General features: G+C 39.4%; 1 protein-coding gene across 2 annotated transcripts in view; it reads left to right on the top strand.

Annotated features, from left to right (window-relative positions):
* rasgef1ba (RasGEF domain family, member 1Ba) overlaps window positions 1–12,877 on the top strand; it is a 102,511-nt gene extending 89,634 nt beyond the window's left edge. For both annotated transcript variants that reach the window (XM_027277406.1, XM_019272429.2), the window contains 8 exons: window positions 248–343; window positions 609–711; window positions 3,214–3,293; window positions 4,742–4,837; window positions 7,786–7,881; window positions 8,461–8,584; window positions 9,388–9,460; window positions 11,193–12,877. In XM_027277406.1, the coding sequence (XP_027133207.1) occupies window positions 248–343; window positions 609–711; window positions 3,214–3,293; window positions 4,742–4,837; window positions 7,786–7,881; window positions 8,461–8,584; window positions 9,388–9,460; window positions 11,193–11,217 (693 nt within the window). In that variant the 3' untranslated portion in view covers window positions 11,218–12,877. The remainder of the gene's footprint in view (window positions 1–247; window positions 344–608; window positions 712–3,213; window positions 3,294–4,741; window positions 4,838–7,785; window positions 7,882–8,460; window positions 8,585–9,387; window positions 9,461–11,192) is intronic.
* Window positions 12,878–16,922: the final 4,045 nt, after the last annotated feature.

Genomic DNA, 16,922 nt, shown 5'->3' with positions numbered 1-16,922 from the left:
GGACCACCATGCATAAAGTGAATAATATTGGCCACCATTGTGCTTATAGAAGCAGAGTGAAGTTGAGCGTGACTCACAGGTCCTCTTAGCCAAGAGTTTCTTTTTTATGCTCAATGATGCTGAAGGAGATTGAGGCAAAAAAAGCAAATATCAGCTTAATTTTTTCAGTTCAGCACGAATTTCATGTATTTATTCTTTTGCTTTGCAACTAGCTTAAATGCAAATCGAAAGTTTGTTGTTGTTGCAGAGTTGCTTCAGTGATCACAAGAAGGCCAGCAACCTGGAAGCATATGTTGAATGGTTCAACAGACTCAGTTATTTGGTGGCTACAGAAATCTGCATGGTGAGTAATGAATATGAATTTCCCTTTCAAACATTAACACTTAATAAGCTATCGATAATTACTGTTTTAAAAATGGCAAAAATAAAAAAAAAAAATAAAAATGCCATCAGGGGTTCAGAGTTCAATAAAATCAATAAAAAAAAGCTCATTTTTGACACTCAAAGATATTCAATTCAACGGAGAAAAAGGGCACAATCTCACATTGGAGAAGCTGGAAACAACGAATGTTTTGCATATTTGTTTATGTTCTTCATTTTGTTAACAGCCCGTGAAGAAGAAGCACCGAGCTCGAGTCATTGAGTTCTTCATCGACGTGGCGCGCGAATGCTTCAACATTGGCAACTTTAACTCCCTCATGGCCATCATATGTGAGTTGGTGTTCTTTTCTTCATTCTGAGATAACATGTGAACATCTGAATTTTTTCCAGAACTTCTTTGGGGAAAAGTAGTCGATAAAAAAATCTTCTAAAATGTCTAGTCTGCACTTGTTCCCTCCGATCTGCGTTCCTATACAGCTCTTTATTTTGGTCATTAGTAAATCAAATCTGCGCTGTTAATGTGATTTGTTGCTCAGTGAGAATTTCGTGCAGCGATGTAACCTCTCATGACTTTGTCCCAGTTCATTTCCAACTTGTGTAATTTACTTCAGTCTAATGGCATCAGGGAGACTCGGCAGCAGGGGGAACGGAGCAGGAGTTCTAATTCTTTAACTCTTACAAATAAGTGGACCTGAGAGTTATTTTGTGATAAAGTGCCTTGACGTAACCTCCATTTTCTAAACCTGTTCTCTCTACATCTCTCTATTTCCCAGAATGCATTTTTAGCTGCCTTTAGAGAACTAGTATAAAGTTGTTATCAAAAATGGGGTTATAGTTTACAGCTTTGAATCAACTAGCTGCCGTAAAACATTAGAACGTAAGAACATTATATTTTTGTCTATTGAGGCTGCTGCTGGCAGAGAACATTTTTCCTGATGATGGTCAAGTGGCCAAATGACAAAATATCTTGATGATGACAAAAAGAAATACTTGAGTTGGACTCTCATGTGCAGAGCCAAATCCAGTTCCAAAATTTAGAGTTCAGTTGGATAACCTGTGGGAATGGTTGCCTTGCCCCATTTCACTGTCACCCTTGAGCAAGCCACTTAAACCCAAACTGCTCCAGTGAACCTACTCAGAGGGCAGCAGCTTAGACTCTGATTATACTGAGCAGCTTCCAGGTGTGAATATGTGTAGATGTGTTCCCAAAAAATAAGAAATAATAAAGCCCTAAAGCATGTCAGACAGTTTAGAGACCCATTTTTTAGAGGAGGGCATCTGGTCATCCTCATAGGCCTGGGAGGGAGTGGAGGGAGGGATTGGGGCGGACAGAGAACAAACCATCCAGGCAGATGGTCAGCACTGACCAGAGAGAGTATGAGTGCACGAGGGAGGAGGGGGAGGCAGAGAGGTAGGATGGGATGATGAGGGGGTAGAGCAGAGTGAGAGGATATTGGAGTGCCAGCTGTTCTGTCGTTCTCCCTTGAGAGAGACGGAGAGAGGGAGAACGCCACAGGCAAATCCCTTCTTCACCAGCCTCGTCTCCAGGGAACCTACAGGGTTAGACAGCGTGCTACTGATGTTATTAAAGGGTTAGTTCACCCTAATTACAAAAAGCTAATTTTCTTATTCACCTTTGGCTGTTTAGCAGACAGAATTTGGGTTTATGTTTCTTGGTAGTGAGATATTGGTCTTTCCATATCAAAAGTAAGATCTGATCCAACAGGGACCCAAGAAAAGAACGAACTCATTAGAAAATCAAAAAGATCATTACTTCATTCAGGTCTGTGTCACAACAGCCGGTACCAAGCATGTGACAGCCCTGTAGCAAGACATCGGTGAAATGTTGCTTTTGCAATGTCCTGGATTAGTAAAGGCCTCTAAGTGTAGAGGCACACCTCAAAACATAGGCAAATATAAACAAAACTAGATGCATTCAAGAAGTAATAAAATCAATTGAGAAAACATTGTTGTGGGTGTGTGTAATTTGGGTGAACTAACCATTTTTCAAGATAAAAGTTCACACACAGCCAGTGTTTCTCTTTTTGTGCCTGTGACAGTGTCAGTCCTGAAAAGGAGAAGACATCAACCATATATTAATGTCCTCATAAAAGGGGAGTGTGTGTCCCAGCGGGGCAACTACCACAGCCAACACCTGTCCTTACATACACACACAGACACACTGGTTGTCTTTGTGAGTAGATGGAGCTGTTTCCTATGCGAGACACGTTCTGACACACACTGTCACATGCCCTTTGGTCCGACTTTCATTCATTTTGGCCCTGTAGTGCTGGAGTGTCATGTTAAACTCAAAGTGTCTCCTGGGAAGTGTAGTGAGTTCAGGAAGAAAATGAGGTTCAGTTGGTTTAGAGTTTTATATTTCTGCCTGTCTGTGGAGTTCTTTTGTTTACTCCTGGATTGTTTTGTGTTGTCGTGCTGCTGTGATAGTGACCCTTGTTGCCTGAACCTGCACCAGGCACACACACACACACACACACACACACACATGCACACACACAAGATTACCATATGGGAAGCAGGGCTCTGGGAGGGGAAACGAGGCGTGTGTTAACTCCATTGTTCCTGTAGCCTTTTGCCTCGCTGCATCAGAAGAGACAACAGCAGAAAGAAAGAGAGAAAGAAAGAAAGGAAGGGGGAGGTAGAGGGGGGGGTGTTAAAGGATGACTGTCGTGAGAGGAAGGGTGGAGGGGGAGGATGTGCGTCTGTCTGGATGAATGGGAAAATGCCATGTGTTAATGCGATCACGTTAGGGTGTTTTCTTGGATGTGTGATATCTCTCTCATTGTCATCTTTTTTTTTGCCGTCTTGCAGCTGGGATGAACATGAGTCCCGTGTCTCGGCTCAAGAAGACATGGAGTAAAGTCAAAACGGCCAAGTTTGACATCTTGGAAGTAAGTTTGCCTGAGTAGATTGAAATTTGGAGTCACATGCAGTTGTTAAACTCTAATTCCTCTCCCAGGGGAACAACACAGATTTGCAGTTTTCTGTCTTGTCTTCTCTTCAGTTTTAAGTGTTGACTTTTCCTCTGTGCACACACATACTAGCAGCTCTGTTTAACACCAAAGACCGAATTGTGCTGTGGTTGTGTGGGGGAGCTTCTTTTTTTGTTGAATTCTTGGGTTATGGGTAATGAAAAACATGGATAAACCAAAAGAGTTCAGTTGGGGAGCAAAGATTCACACAGACCTCACATATATGGATAAACACCATTGGAATCTATGTGTTTCTCCTACTTCTGCAATTATTAATCAAATGATTAGATTGGACTGAAGCATTTTATTTTACTTTCTCCCAGTTTTATATGATTACCCCCTCCAAAATAATCACAAAATACTGTAAAAAAAAAAGCATAACATAGGTTTTCCTACCACTGCCATCTACTGTATTCATACATAAATAAAAATTAGGTAAATAGGAAGAAAGAAATTTCAACTTTCATTTTGTTCTCAATTGGTCATTTTCAGATATATTAATCCCCAAAGGTTTGGATCTAAATCTCTAACATAAAACACAAAACGTGCTTTTTTTAAACCTCAGAAAAGGCAACAAACAAACAACAAATCTAACACCCAACATATTGAAGTGACAAATCCAAGCATGACAGCAGGTGGAGGGAAAGTGAGTCCAGCAGACAGAAAGTCCCAGATGTTGATGTATAAATGGGTTAAAACATTACACATAGCCCCCTCCCCTCCCTATACTACCTGAGGAAACCCCATACTATAGGGAGGACTCTCTCTGAGCTCTCTGAGACCAACAAGTCAGTTGGCCCTTTGAAAGAGGAGATCTGAGGTGGAGACAAGCCAGGCTGGCACACTCTTTGGGATCTGAAAGAGACTCAGTTCTTTAGGTTCCCTTCATGTCTCAGCGGAGTTCATCTCCTTCTCTTATGTTGCTCTCTCTGTCAATCACACACCTCCACACCTCTTTGCTCTTTTCATGATTTTCTTTTACTTTCCTGTTTTGTCCCTGTGAGCATTATTTGAGGTGAATTCTGAACTTTCTGTACCAGAGTCACAATTTGCTGTGATGGCTGTGTGAAGTTAATGTGCTCCTTGCATAAAACAGAAACCAAATCCTTAAACAAAAGAATATAAAAATAAGCAAATAATAACTAACCGTGGGTTTGTAGACACTGTTTGTAGAGACTGTCAGAACGTCCCTCTTGGATTTCATTTATTCGCAAACCAATGTCATCTAAGCCAGAGCATCGCAACAGGAACTTGCACTTTAAATACAGTTAAACATACTAAACTGACAGCTTGCTGTCCTCTTATCTTTGTCTCTTTGTGGAGTTTTGATCAGAGGTGCTCAAATTGACTATATTTTCTCTCCATAGCATCAGATGGATCCTTCCAGCAACTTCTACAACTATAGAACAGCGCTGAGAGGAGCCACACAGAGATCGATCACCGCCAACAGCAGCAGAGAGAAGGTGAGCCCTTTGGATAGACACTGTACAATACAATACTGGTGTATGGTTGAGCTGAGCACATTGAGTAGTGTATGTTCATAGAAGTAACTCAGTGGGTTTCACTTGTAGTCCAGCTCCTGTCTGAATGCACTGTGCTGATCAGAACTTAAATTAAAAAGCTGGCAGCTTGTTAAATAAAGTTTGAAATTCTAAGAAAATACCACAGGCAACTCGGATAAAGTCTGAGTCTAGTCAGGGCAAGTCGACAAATATTTCTTCAGTTCTTCATTCAGTAGCCATCATTTATATAAACCCCAAAAAGTGTGAACATCTGTGCTCCAGACTTTGGTTTACATTTCATACATTTGGCTGAAACTAACATCTAGAGCCACTTTGGTGTCTTGCTAAAGACTACTTGACAGCTGCAGAGGAACCAAAAGTGACCACTCAGTGCTCTGAACCACTGGACCGCCCTGAACAAAGCGTTGCTGACGCATGTTGCGGCAGACTGTTTGAGCTGATTTACAGTTATGTAAAAAGTTGAGATGGCTATCGCACTGCCTCCTAAGGCCAAACAAAAACAAACCGTCACGCTGTCACTCATTGTTCCTTGTTATCGCCTGGAAACTATTGTGTTTACAGCATCAGCAACTAGTTTCCAGTGTAGCGGGACGGTGGTTGCATAACAGCGTCACCCAGATGAGCACACAGAGGTCGAGTTGTAAGTGGGTCAAGATATTCCTCCTCATCAAACATGTTGTGTTCTCCTCAGTGAGGGTGGGGAAAGAAAACACAATCGCCTGCCAGATCACATAGTGTTCTTTGCTGCTCCTTGAGTTGCCCGCCCAGGCAGAATCTGAACCAGCACAGAGAGTGTGGGCTGCCAGACATTAGTGGTTAGTCTCATCACATGTTGAATAATGTGTGTTTTTTCATGGAGACACACTGTACCGTCAATATGTGTCTGGCTCCCTGAGGTTTGTGAGGGATGTTCTTTTGGAGCTAAGAAATGCAAACATACTCGGACAAGAGGTTGGGGGTCATGAAACGGAAAGTTCTCAAGAAGTCTGGTATGTTCTTGCCTTTGTGACCTCTCCTTATTGGGAGGGGTGGGGGTTGTTTGTGATCTCCTCTAGGCACCCACAGTGCTGTTGACTTTGTCAGAGGTTCAGCAGGGCCAACATTCACGCTTCATTTCAATGCTGTTTTACTGTAGTTTTTTTCTTTGCTGTGAGGGGCATAGAGACTGAAATTATCCAACAGTTGTTGCTGCACTGATTTGTTTGCTTGATATAACAAAATGCCAAATAGCTGATCTGAGGCAGACTTGACGTATCACATGCTGGAAAGCCATTTTACAAAGAATGTAGAAAAAGTTTCAGTTTACACCCAGTTACATCACATGACGTGCTTCTGTTGCTTGTTTCAATTAAAACTTGGACGGTGAATTAAAGATTCCAGAAGGAGTTCACACTTGGACTATGCCATCAGACAACAGGCAATACAATGATTATAATCTAGCAGTACAAAAGGCAGCACAAGTGTTTGAGAACAAAAGTAAAGGGAGATTTATGGGCTGCAGCTCTTGAATATTTCTATTATTGATTATTGTTATCTTGTTTTTACTTCATCTTCATGTAGTCTGCAAGTTAGGGTTAGTGACTGCAGGGAGAAAAAGTATTCATATTTCAGTAGGTGTTTAAAACATCCTTTGATGATAACCATCAAATCTAGAAACACATGGACATGGCACTGAATAGATATCAACAGCTTTTACACATCCTCTTTGTAGATCTAATTTTAGGAGACATGGTGCCCCTCTGGCTCCAGACCCTCAACATCCTAGATATGTCCAGCTGTGAAAACGACTTCCTCACAGCTCCTATTTGGAACGTTTCCTCTAAAAGCAGTACATGTGTACAGACGTGGGTGCCTCCATGCATAACAGTCTTCAGATCGTGCAAAAAAAAAACATGTCGTTGTAAACATCCTACCCAACACGCCCCTGAGAGTAGACTTTGGGTTTACTAGTTGTTATCCAAATTATGTTGAAGGGTGGTTGGGGAGGTGTTTTCATATAAGCAAGCTTAAAATTTGAGTCAGCCAAGAACAGGGTTAAAGAAAAACACATCAGATCAGGATTCACTGGCTTGGCAAACGACCATATTGTGGAAAGAACTAATGAGGAACGGATGTGTGTGGTTTACTCGAGTGCATCCTCTGACATGTCAGAATGACTATGGCTAGATAATACACAGAATGAAACATACCGTTAATTGTGCACAGTCTGCTGCTTTCTTTCTGATATTTGTTCTTTTTAAAGGCTTCACCACCATGTTTAATAATTAATTATCTTTGGTGGGGAAATGTTGCGACTGTCACAAAAGAGTTTTTTTTTTTTTTTATTTGATATGTCACTGTGCCAGAATACAACATACTCTGGACACACGGAGAAAAGTGGTGTTTATTTAATTTATTTTTACCAGTGTAAAACGTTTTTTTAATCTGATGCCCCTTCCCAACCTCGCGCTCCATCAACATCTATATCTGTTAGTGCCCAGACATGCAGTGACCTGAATCATTGTATGAGGTTGGTGATGAATTTTTTACGGGACTTTAAGGGGGAATTCTTCTTCTGTGGAAACTCCAGTCTCGCTTCTCCATTTTTGGTTAGAGAAATTGATCCTGGCTAATTTTTTTAGGCTATTAAAAGTTGAATTATCATGCTAATACAGGCCTGTAAGAACATCAAGTTAGTGGCTTTCTTTTAATGAAAATGTGTTTATGATCAGAACAGAAGCGGGTCTGTTTTTCCCAGGAAATGAACATTAAGAGATTCTCTTTGTCTTCTGTAATCCTTTCCCTTTGAATCAATGTTTATACAGACCACACACACCTGAGTCATGTGGAATCCCCCTTCACATCTTCTCAGTGAAATGAAATCCCTTTCTCTTTTGGTTCTCTTGCAGATTGTCATCCCTTTCTTCAGCCTGCTCATAAAAGACATCTACTTCCTCAACGAGGGATGTGCCAACAGGCTGCAGAATGGCCACATCAACTTTGAGGTAAGCTTAAAATTCCCAGCAACAGATTACACCAGCTTCTCTGTTTTGTTTTTTGTTTTTTTTCTGTCACCCAGCTGACTGTCAGAAAGCATTACTTCACATGGCGACAGATTTGGTGCTATTTAGGTCCACTTCCCTAAAGAGTGTTTAAGAATAAAGAAGTCAAACTTTTGTGTGCAAAGTTCAGCTGTGTTTCCATGGAAAACACACTGACCAGTGACTCAAGACGTATTTCCACTGGTCTTTGGTCACAGCTACACTGAATCAGACACTATTTTAAGGAGTGCTTTTTCTGTCCTTCCCAGTTGTGACGTTAATACATTCACATTTCAACACATTAACACTTCAGAACCGCTACGATGGCTGCAGTGTTATGTTAGGTCACTGGGCAGCTTCAGTGGAGCCCTACAGGGTTATAATGCAAATTTGCTCAAAGGTAGTGTGACAGTAATATTTGGAGCATGGAGTAAAGTTGTATTAGTCAAGTCAACTTTGCATACACGGTGTAGTGTAGACCCTTAAATATATTGATTCCTTCAGAATATTAACATGCATCATCTGTTTTTGGTTTCATTTCAGAAATTCTGGGAACTCGCCAAACAAGTGAGTGAGTTCATGTCCTGGAAGAAAGTGGAGTGTCCGTTTGAGAAGGATCGCAAGATTCTGCAGTACCTGCTGACTGCTCCAGCATTCACTGAAGATGGTACGTTTATCAGTGAATGAATGATAGAAGATGTGCTAAACCACAGTGCAGAAGTCTTACGTGATTGAATATTTTGGAAAATATGTTTATTCACTTTTTGGCTGAGTTAGATGTTCAGATTGATAGTACCTTAATAGACATTCACAGTCAGACATCATTCACAGTAACCTGAACCATGTGATTTTATTTACAATAAAAGCAACATAGACTCATTATTAAATAACCTTTTTACTAACCTACTAACTAAAGAAATTGTGTAACTGCAAAATCATAATGACCTGTGGTTCATTATCTGTGATAACATATTATCAGACAGCAGACTTTATTTTCCTACTAAACCTCAAATCCACACACACTTTGTTATCGCTCTCATGTTCGAACAGCGCTGATAGTCTCCTTTAATCCACATCAAAGTTGTATGTCACTGGCTCGGGCTCTTATCACTATCTTATCAGTGAGAGAGAGACAGGGAGGTCTGTGAAATCCTCCTGACACTGAAGTGCACAGACTGAAATGACCAATGAGCTCTTGTATAACCAATACTATCAGCCATATGTGACAGGGGTGAACATCCTCCTGTCAACCAATTGGATATAAACAGAATCACAAGGGGAAGCAGGTTGATCTTTAGAGGCGAACTACAGAAAGCAACAGTAGACGACTCTTCTAAGAGTAGAAGATTTAACACACTTTTAGGAGAACTAAAGTAAATTCTGCATGATCAGAGCAGTTGTTGTTTTTTTCAGGTTTAAAAAGAAAATCATTTTAGAAAAGCTAATGATTCTTTGATTTTCTCATTGCAGCATTGTATCTGGCATCATATGAGAGCGAAGGTCCTGAGAACAACATGGAAAAAGACAGATGGAAGTCTCTGAGGTGTGTATGACCCACACCCCCCCACACTCACTCTTCCCTCGTCACACAAACACAGACTCACCCTCAGGGGTCTGGAGTCTTTCAATCACGACTGTCACCCAACGTCCCCTCCATCCTCCCCACTGACCAGACAGACCGAGAGGGATGTAGGTCACACACTGATGCTGACCTGCACGCTATTCAATAAATACATTAAAGCACACTCACACACACAGAGGTGCTCATCATTCTTCTTTGTCACACCATCGCTTGCATAGAGCACCCAAAGGACATCAGTCATTTTCACACAATTACATCTTCACACACACACACATTGTACCCCGTTATCACACAGCACTTCGGACATGTGTGTGTGTGTGTGTGTGTGTGTGTGTGTGTATGCGAGAAGATGGATGAGAGAAAGTAGTCTTTGTTCAGTAGGCTCTAACTCATTGAAGGAAGCCCCAGAGAGCTGACAGAGGGATATTTCCTCTTGCTTCAGCATCACATGCTCACGTTTAATTGACACAAACTGAGTTTGAGGACATTTGGTTTCCTTGCCATGACAAAACGGGACATCCAGTACATCGTTTCCATCAAAGGTTTTTTACTTAATAGTATAAAAGCATATTTAATATTCTCACAGCTCATTTTTCTATCGATTAAATTACAGCTGTACTTTTACATCAGTGAATTTATTCGGAAGAAAACTCAGTAGTGTCATTGCTGAACAAAGACAAAGTACCCGTCTACTGATACTTGTTTAATAATGTAAAAATCGATCAAAGATCCAGTCTTATTATGCTCACTAGCTGGTGGAGACCAAAGCAGAGCAATTTCTTTTATCGGTTAGATAAAAACACAATAGTTGTCTCTGTTAGCCCTAACAAGATACTCCCATGTCAGCTTGTTGTACACACCTCCTTTCTCCAGTTGTCAAAAAATATATAAATGGATGCAGCTTAAAAATGTATATATTTAAAAAGGAGTAAGGAAAATCATTCAACCTATGTCAATATTAAATCGAGTACAAAACTGCCTGTAAACGGTTCCAAACCACGGTTTTGCTTACAATATGATTTTGTACACATTTTATTAAAAGATTGAGATAAATCTTTTCAAGGAGACAGACAGTTAAACAGTATTTATGGACAGTGAACACATGATTCAAAGCTGATGGTTATGTTTGGGGGTTGCCAAAAACTGACCCCCCACACACCCAGCCACCCACATATACATGTGTAAATCAGATCTGCTGGCAGGGTCAGAGGTGAGAGCAGGTTTTCTCAGACCCGGAGTCCTGTAAGGGTTAAGTTAAACCCAGCCACGGTGAATCCACACTGGTGTGTGGTGTCACGTTTTCTGATTTCCTGCCAACCCTCTCTGCATCCCCCACGAGCTTCGCCTCCACTGCGACACGATCTGTCACTTTATTCTAGCCGAGCTGCGTCAGCAGAACATGCTGCTCAGCTCTGCAGACTGTCTCTCTACACATACATCACCCTTAGAAATCCGCTGAATACAAACTGTTGCCGCGACTCAGACTCTGTGTATTATTGGGTACACTGTAAAAACAACAAGTTTCAAACCCAAACCGATTTAAGCAAAACTAACATTAGTCATAAGTCATATTGAAAAATTTGAATGTTCCTGTAACATTTTTCATAGTGTGAAATCATCTTGAATAAATAAAAAAAGACTAATTCAGAGGATTATCTTAATGTTGATGGTTGTTTCTGCCTTGTCTCCACAGATCCACTCTGCTAAGCAGGGTCTAAACTTCAATACTGAAGAAACCAGAACGATGAAAAACCTGACAAGCGGGCCGTGCCCTGCAACCGCCGCTGTTGTCCGAACAAAGTATCCCCATGTTGGAAGGGAAACGACAATCTCTACTTTGGCTGGCGAGGGTCTTTTGTGTTCCCCCCCAGCTTTAGATTTCTATTAAGCTCTGCTTTTCCTTAACCCCCTGCTCTTTGTGCTGTATATTTCGAGACAGCTGTTTTTTTCATCTTTGTATGACTTTGTAGTCTTTTTGTAAAAAAAAAAAAGAAGAAGAAAAAAAAAAGAAATGCTACAAACCCTCGAAGTAAAAGCCAGGGTGCTTTTTCTTGTCTTATGCATTTTGCCTTCACCTTCTGTGAGCATTAATTGAGTCATTGGGGTTGTTTGTTCCCCGCAATATTCCTCAAAGGTTTTTTTTTTTTTTTCCACTGAAGCTACAACGTTAGCTGCTGGTTGGCTAACTCAACAAAAACGCTACTTTTGCTGGTTCCATAAGCCAGCAAACTTTGTACGGAGAACTCAAGCCTTTCCCGCAACACTGTTTATCATTAAGCTAGCCATTATTTGTAGTTTTGTTTCGTGTCTTTACTTTTTAGTAGGAGTGAGTAACACTCACTTCATGTTGCTGATGGTTTTGTTCATTGTGATGTGTAAGGAAAAAAAATGCACTGGTTGCAATTTAAAGATGTAATAGTTTTGTTTTGTTTTTTTGTATAAAATGTTGTGATTTTCTTCAGCAGGAAGCGACTAGTCATTTATCTTTGACACACTCAAAGCCTCAGTGTGCTTTGGATGAATTAAGGTAAAGTTCAGTCAAGTGTTTTTCATTTGGTTGAACAGCATCTGAATTGCCGTCCCCCCTCACATCTCTCTGATGTCGGAATTGGGGTTAGATGAGCACTTCATTTGAGGAATACTTATGCCTTCAGCAGTGAGCTTAAATGGAAGGTGTGATGATAGTTTGTTTCCTGTTGTTCCTGATAATCAGTGTTAAAATAGCCCTCTGCTGCTAAAAAGATAAGCCAGGCTCTGGGCTGCTATTCATACTTTCCCCTTTTGTTCCTGCTCCAATATAGAAAATGAGTGTGGTTGTGCTGCCCCCTGGTGGTTCAGTTTGAAACGTGAATGGGTTTTGTGTGGTTGAATAATGTGAACTGAGGATTTCTGTTCAAACCCTACATGTGCTAAATGATATCCTTTTTATGTTTTTATTTTTCATATTATTAAAGTAAACTTTCCTCTGTTTGTTTTATTTATAAATCTACTTGTGTAGTCACATTATGTCCTCATGCCAATATTTACTATTATTTTATTGTTATTTAATTTTGTACTAGGTACATAACATGTTTAAGTAGTCCTCAGATATTGGCTTAACTATTATTATTTTTTTATATACTAGTTTGTATGAGACACTTATTTTTCAAGGTCCTAGCTCAGAGTATGAAGTTAAATGTTTGACTGATGTGTGCTTCGCCTTGACTGCTCCTCCCTCAACACTGAGTGCTGTTGTAGTTTATTTTGTACATACTGTGTTTCTTTTTTTTCCCCTCTCCCTGTGTTCATTCATTTGTATTTTGACTGTTAAAATGGAATAGAGAACCGGTTTATAAATTAGTGTTTAAAAGAGAGTTAATAAAAGAATGTTTAAAAGTATCTACTGATTCTGTGTGTTTGTTAAATGTCGTGGGTATGCAGGTGAAAACTGTAGGAACAGTATGTGTAAGACAACGGCTCATGGGTTTGCTTACTACCTTTTTAAAGCTTTCTACCACTGACTATCACTCCAAGAGGTAAATAACTTAAAATGCAAATGTCTTACTGTAGGCCCTCTTGTTCAGCCTTTAGTACAAAACACATTGCACAAAAGGTTGACATATGGAACATTTTTATTAAACCTACCCTTTGTTAAAGATGGCCACATCTTACACCCACATTTGTTTGCTATTTGGGTTAGGGGGTTAATCAGTTAACAGAACATAAACTACACAGTGAACACGGCTCAAGAAAGCAAATAATGAGCATGGAGGAGATGTTGAGGTTTGGGGGTACTAAGGGCTACTTTAAGTGTGGCCTTAGGACCTACAACAAGAACCAGAAACAAAGCATATCGTGTTCAATGACCATAAATACAGTATGTGTTTTTGGATCCACTATGATCTGCAAGAACAGAGCATGACAGTTTTTACAGTTTTTCTCTTTTTTTCTTTTTTTAGTTTTTCTCTTTTTTTAACTGCACTATCAAATAAATAAATTGAATAAACAAACGGCAAAAATGATTCTAGTTTCAATTGAGACAACTTAAGTCATGTATCAAAAAGTTAAGAGCAATACTGCAATGAGCACTTCATGCAGAAAAAAGTAAAATCAGCAGAGGTAAAATCTTAGTATAAATGGTCACAGAACAAAACAAACAGAAAGCAGCTGAGTCTGTGCTGTAATGTAACACAGTGACGCATACAGATATAATTACACATATAAAAACAAAACTAGCAAATAAAAGCACGTGGGATTATTGAAGTCTATCTTATCTTATCTTAAACAAACTTACTGACATAACACACGTTCTGTCTCCCTATAACAGAGATGAAAAGTAAAAAATATGGGAAGGAAATTAAAATTATTAAAGTTTAAGTTTCACCTAAACATCATTCACAGAACTTTCTTAAAGGTAAAAAAACAAAAACTTTACATGAAGAAGAAATAAATACTTGAACCCAGCAGATAATATTTTCTGCTGCTGTTGGATTTGAACAAAGATTTGGCTCCATCATGTGCCCAAATAAGATTAGTGCTAGTGAATTACAGACACACATAACAATGCACAGATCCACCCATCCATTATCTGTAACCACTTATCCTCGTCAGGGTCATGATGGGGCTAGAGCCTGGGGGTGGGGGTGGGGGGTTGATTGGGGCTATGTTGGACTATGGGAGGAAGCTGGAGTACCCAGAGAGAATCCACACAGAAAAACTGTTGTACAACTCCACACAACCACAACCCCAACTTTAACTCCACACAATGCAAAAAGATTTAAAGCAATAATAGAGTGAAAAATATATTTCTAGCAGAACTATGATTCGTAAGTGCTGGTTTGTTAAAACACATGCTAAAACTGACATGAAAATAAAGACAGCATGTACTAGTGATGGGAAGTTCAGCGCTTTTCAAAGATTCATCTTTTTTGCCTCAGCTCCCTTCGAAGAGCTGGCTCTCTAATGGCTCTTCATTTAGTATTTAGCCTTCTGTATTAGCCTAATTTAGCAATTATGAATGATTTGTGTGCTATTAAGCAATTTTTCATTAAGTGTGCAGGTTTGTTGTTGTCTCTGCTCTGATGGATATTTTCATTTTTACAAATTCACTTGCAGTCTCCAAAATCATTGAAATGTAGCCAGATGATGCTTCTTTTTCTTCTCTCTCATTTCTTTACTCCTCTACCACTACACTCACAGGCCCTGTCCTTCTTTCACATAATGGTATGATCCTAGTCTGTCTGTGCTTGCAATTGGCTCCATGGTGTGTCCATCAAAATAACCTGCCTGCATGAATTCTGAGCAGGAGCAGCTAAAGTTTGGCTCTTCCTGACGGGAGTCGGTTCTTGTAGTTCACTCTAAAGAATCGGCTCTTAGAGCCGGCTCGTTCGCGAACGACACATCACTGGCATGTACCTGTCCTTTTGTCTGATGATGTGATCTTACAACATTGCCTACTTGATGGTATTTAATATTAATACTGCCCTGATTTTATTTTATTTTCTTCCAAACTAAACATATGTTCTGCCAAAGTGGCCTTAAGCAACTTACTGAAGCCCTGTAGAGGCATGATTTACAGAGTCAGCTAAATACCTTTAGAGTAAACATGTTTGCTCATTCAAAATATGTCCTCAGATCATTTGCCAGCCTCTCAGATTTCCTCTCAGGTTCAGGTTGGGAGTCTGACCTGGATTATTTAGCTGTGATCTGAGTGTCACGGATGAATCAGGTTTGGCCACCTGCCATTATTGTTCTGTGCCTGTCAATAAAATGCGCTGCAGGCCGGGCTGCTCAACACACTGGGAAAACCAATTAATCATTTGAATCATCTGAATGTGAAAGCCTGCAGCTTTTGGTGTAGACTTAAGCTTGTTAAAAAAAAGAAAAGCAAAGTACATATAATGACCACATGGAGACCAGAGGAGGAACATAGTTAAAAGACATAATTGAGCAGTGCACTTTTCATTGCATCTTGTATCATCTGTCAAACAGAATCTCTTTCATTTCTTGCTGTCTTCATATTTGCAGCTCCAGCAGGCAGCTGTTTTTGAGCAAACAAGCTGATACAGAAACACAACTCCAAATCGATCATAATGTTGCTCTGTGTAATATAAGATAAGATTTTAATGTCCCAATGGAACTTTGTCTTGGACAAATGTATCTGTATTTACAAAGATACAAAATAGCACACAGTTACTGCTGAATGTATAACTGTATAACTTATCATAGGTCCAACATTGTTTTTTATTATCTTGTTCTACTGCCCCCAAGTGGCCAAAAATACTCAGTGTATCTTCAAAGTGCACCTATGTACATTTTACATTTTATAACAACTGTGGCCACAAATTACAATTCCAGGATAATGCTAAATGGTAAAATAGAGCCTAATGGTTGCACAATACAGAGGTCCGTCCAAGGTTTAACCTAATATAAGCCATAAGCTATGGGTCATACAAGACCAAATTAAGCTGCAGTAGCAGCTAAACTATTGAGTGTATTCAGTTGAACATGGTTGTGTTTCATTTCTTATGAATTCCTACGTAATTTCTCTTGAGGTCTCGCTTGGCCCACAGCCTTTACATTAGGTCACAATTTTTTTAAATCGCTTTTGTGTAACACTTCTACACAGGTCTCTCTTTTATCATGGAGGTCTATGCAGAAAATGTTTGGGTAACCAATGGACAAAATTGGAAGTGCTGAGCAGCAACGCTATATCTAGTGGTGTTTCTCAATTTGCATCCTTCCAGACTTAGATGTACTATTTTGAGTACTACATATTGTCAGTTATACAGTGTGCACCCATAACGGTCATAAAGCTGAGTGTAGAATGTTAGACACTTCTCACCCTCAATGGTTGCACTTTGGCTACGTAGTGGAAGAAGAGGGACCACTGGCATGGTGAAAATGGTGTATGAGAAAGCTGCTGGAACTGAAGATGTTACATTCAAATAGTTTTATTTGTTTTATATATTTTTTCTGGTAGTTTTATATTTTGTTTTGGCAGATGAATTGAGACACAGCACAGCTCTTACTGTACGTTCATGATCGCAACCTATGGGGTGCCGTTTGTAAAGCGTCTCGCTCTGAAAATAACAGCAACATTTTGACACATTTAGCTAAAAACAATGTTTAAAAAACTGGTTTGAATTTTAGAGAGTCACTTTTTTGCACATTTAGAATATTTGTGAACTTGCATTTTAGCTTAATATTTAGTTTCACCCGAAACATAGATTTATATTTAACATTTATATTTATATTTATATTTAACATTTAGATTTATATTTAACATTTAGATTTATATTTAACATTTATATTTAACATTTATATTTATATTTATATTTAACATTTAGATTTATATTTAACATTTAGATTTATATTTAACATTTAGATTTAGATTTAGCATTTAGATTTTACATTTAACATTTGGATTTAAATATTTAAAATA

Source organism: Larimichthys crocea, chromosome III, assembly GCF_000972845.2.
Source record: "Larimichthys crocea isolate SSNF chromosome III, L_crocea_2.0, whole genome shotgun sequence".
Taxonomy (NCBI): domain Eukaryota; kingdom Metazoa; phylum Chordata; class Actinopteri; family Sciaenidae; genus Larimichthys; species Larimichthys crocea.
The sequence above is the reverse complement of the archived record's forward strand: the minus strand, read 5'-3'. Positions and strand labels throughout refer to the sequence as shown.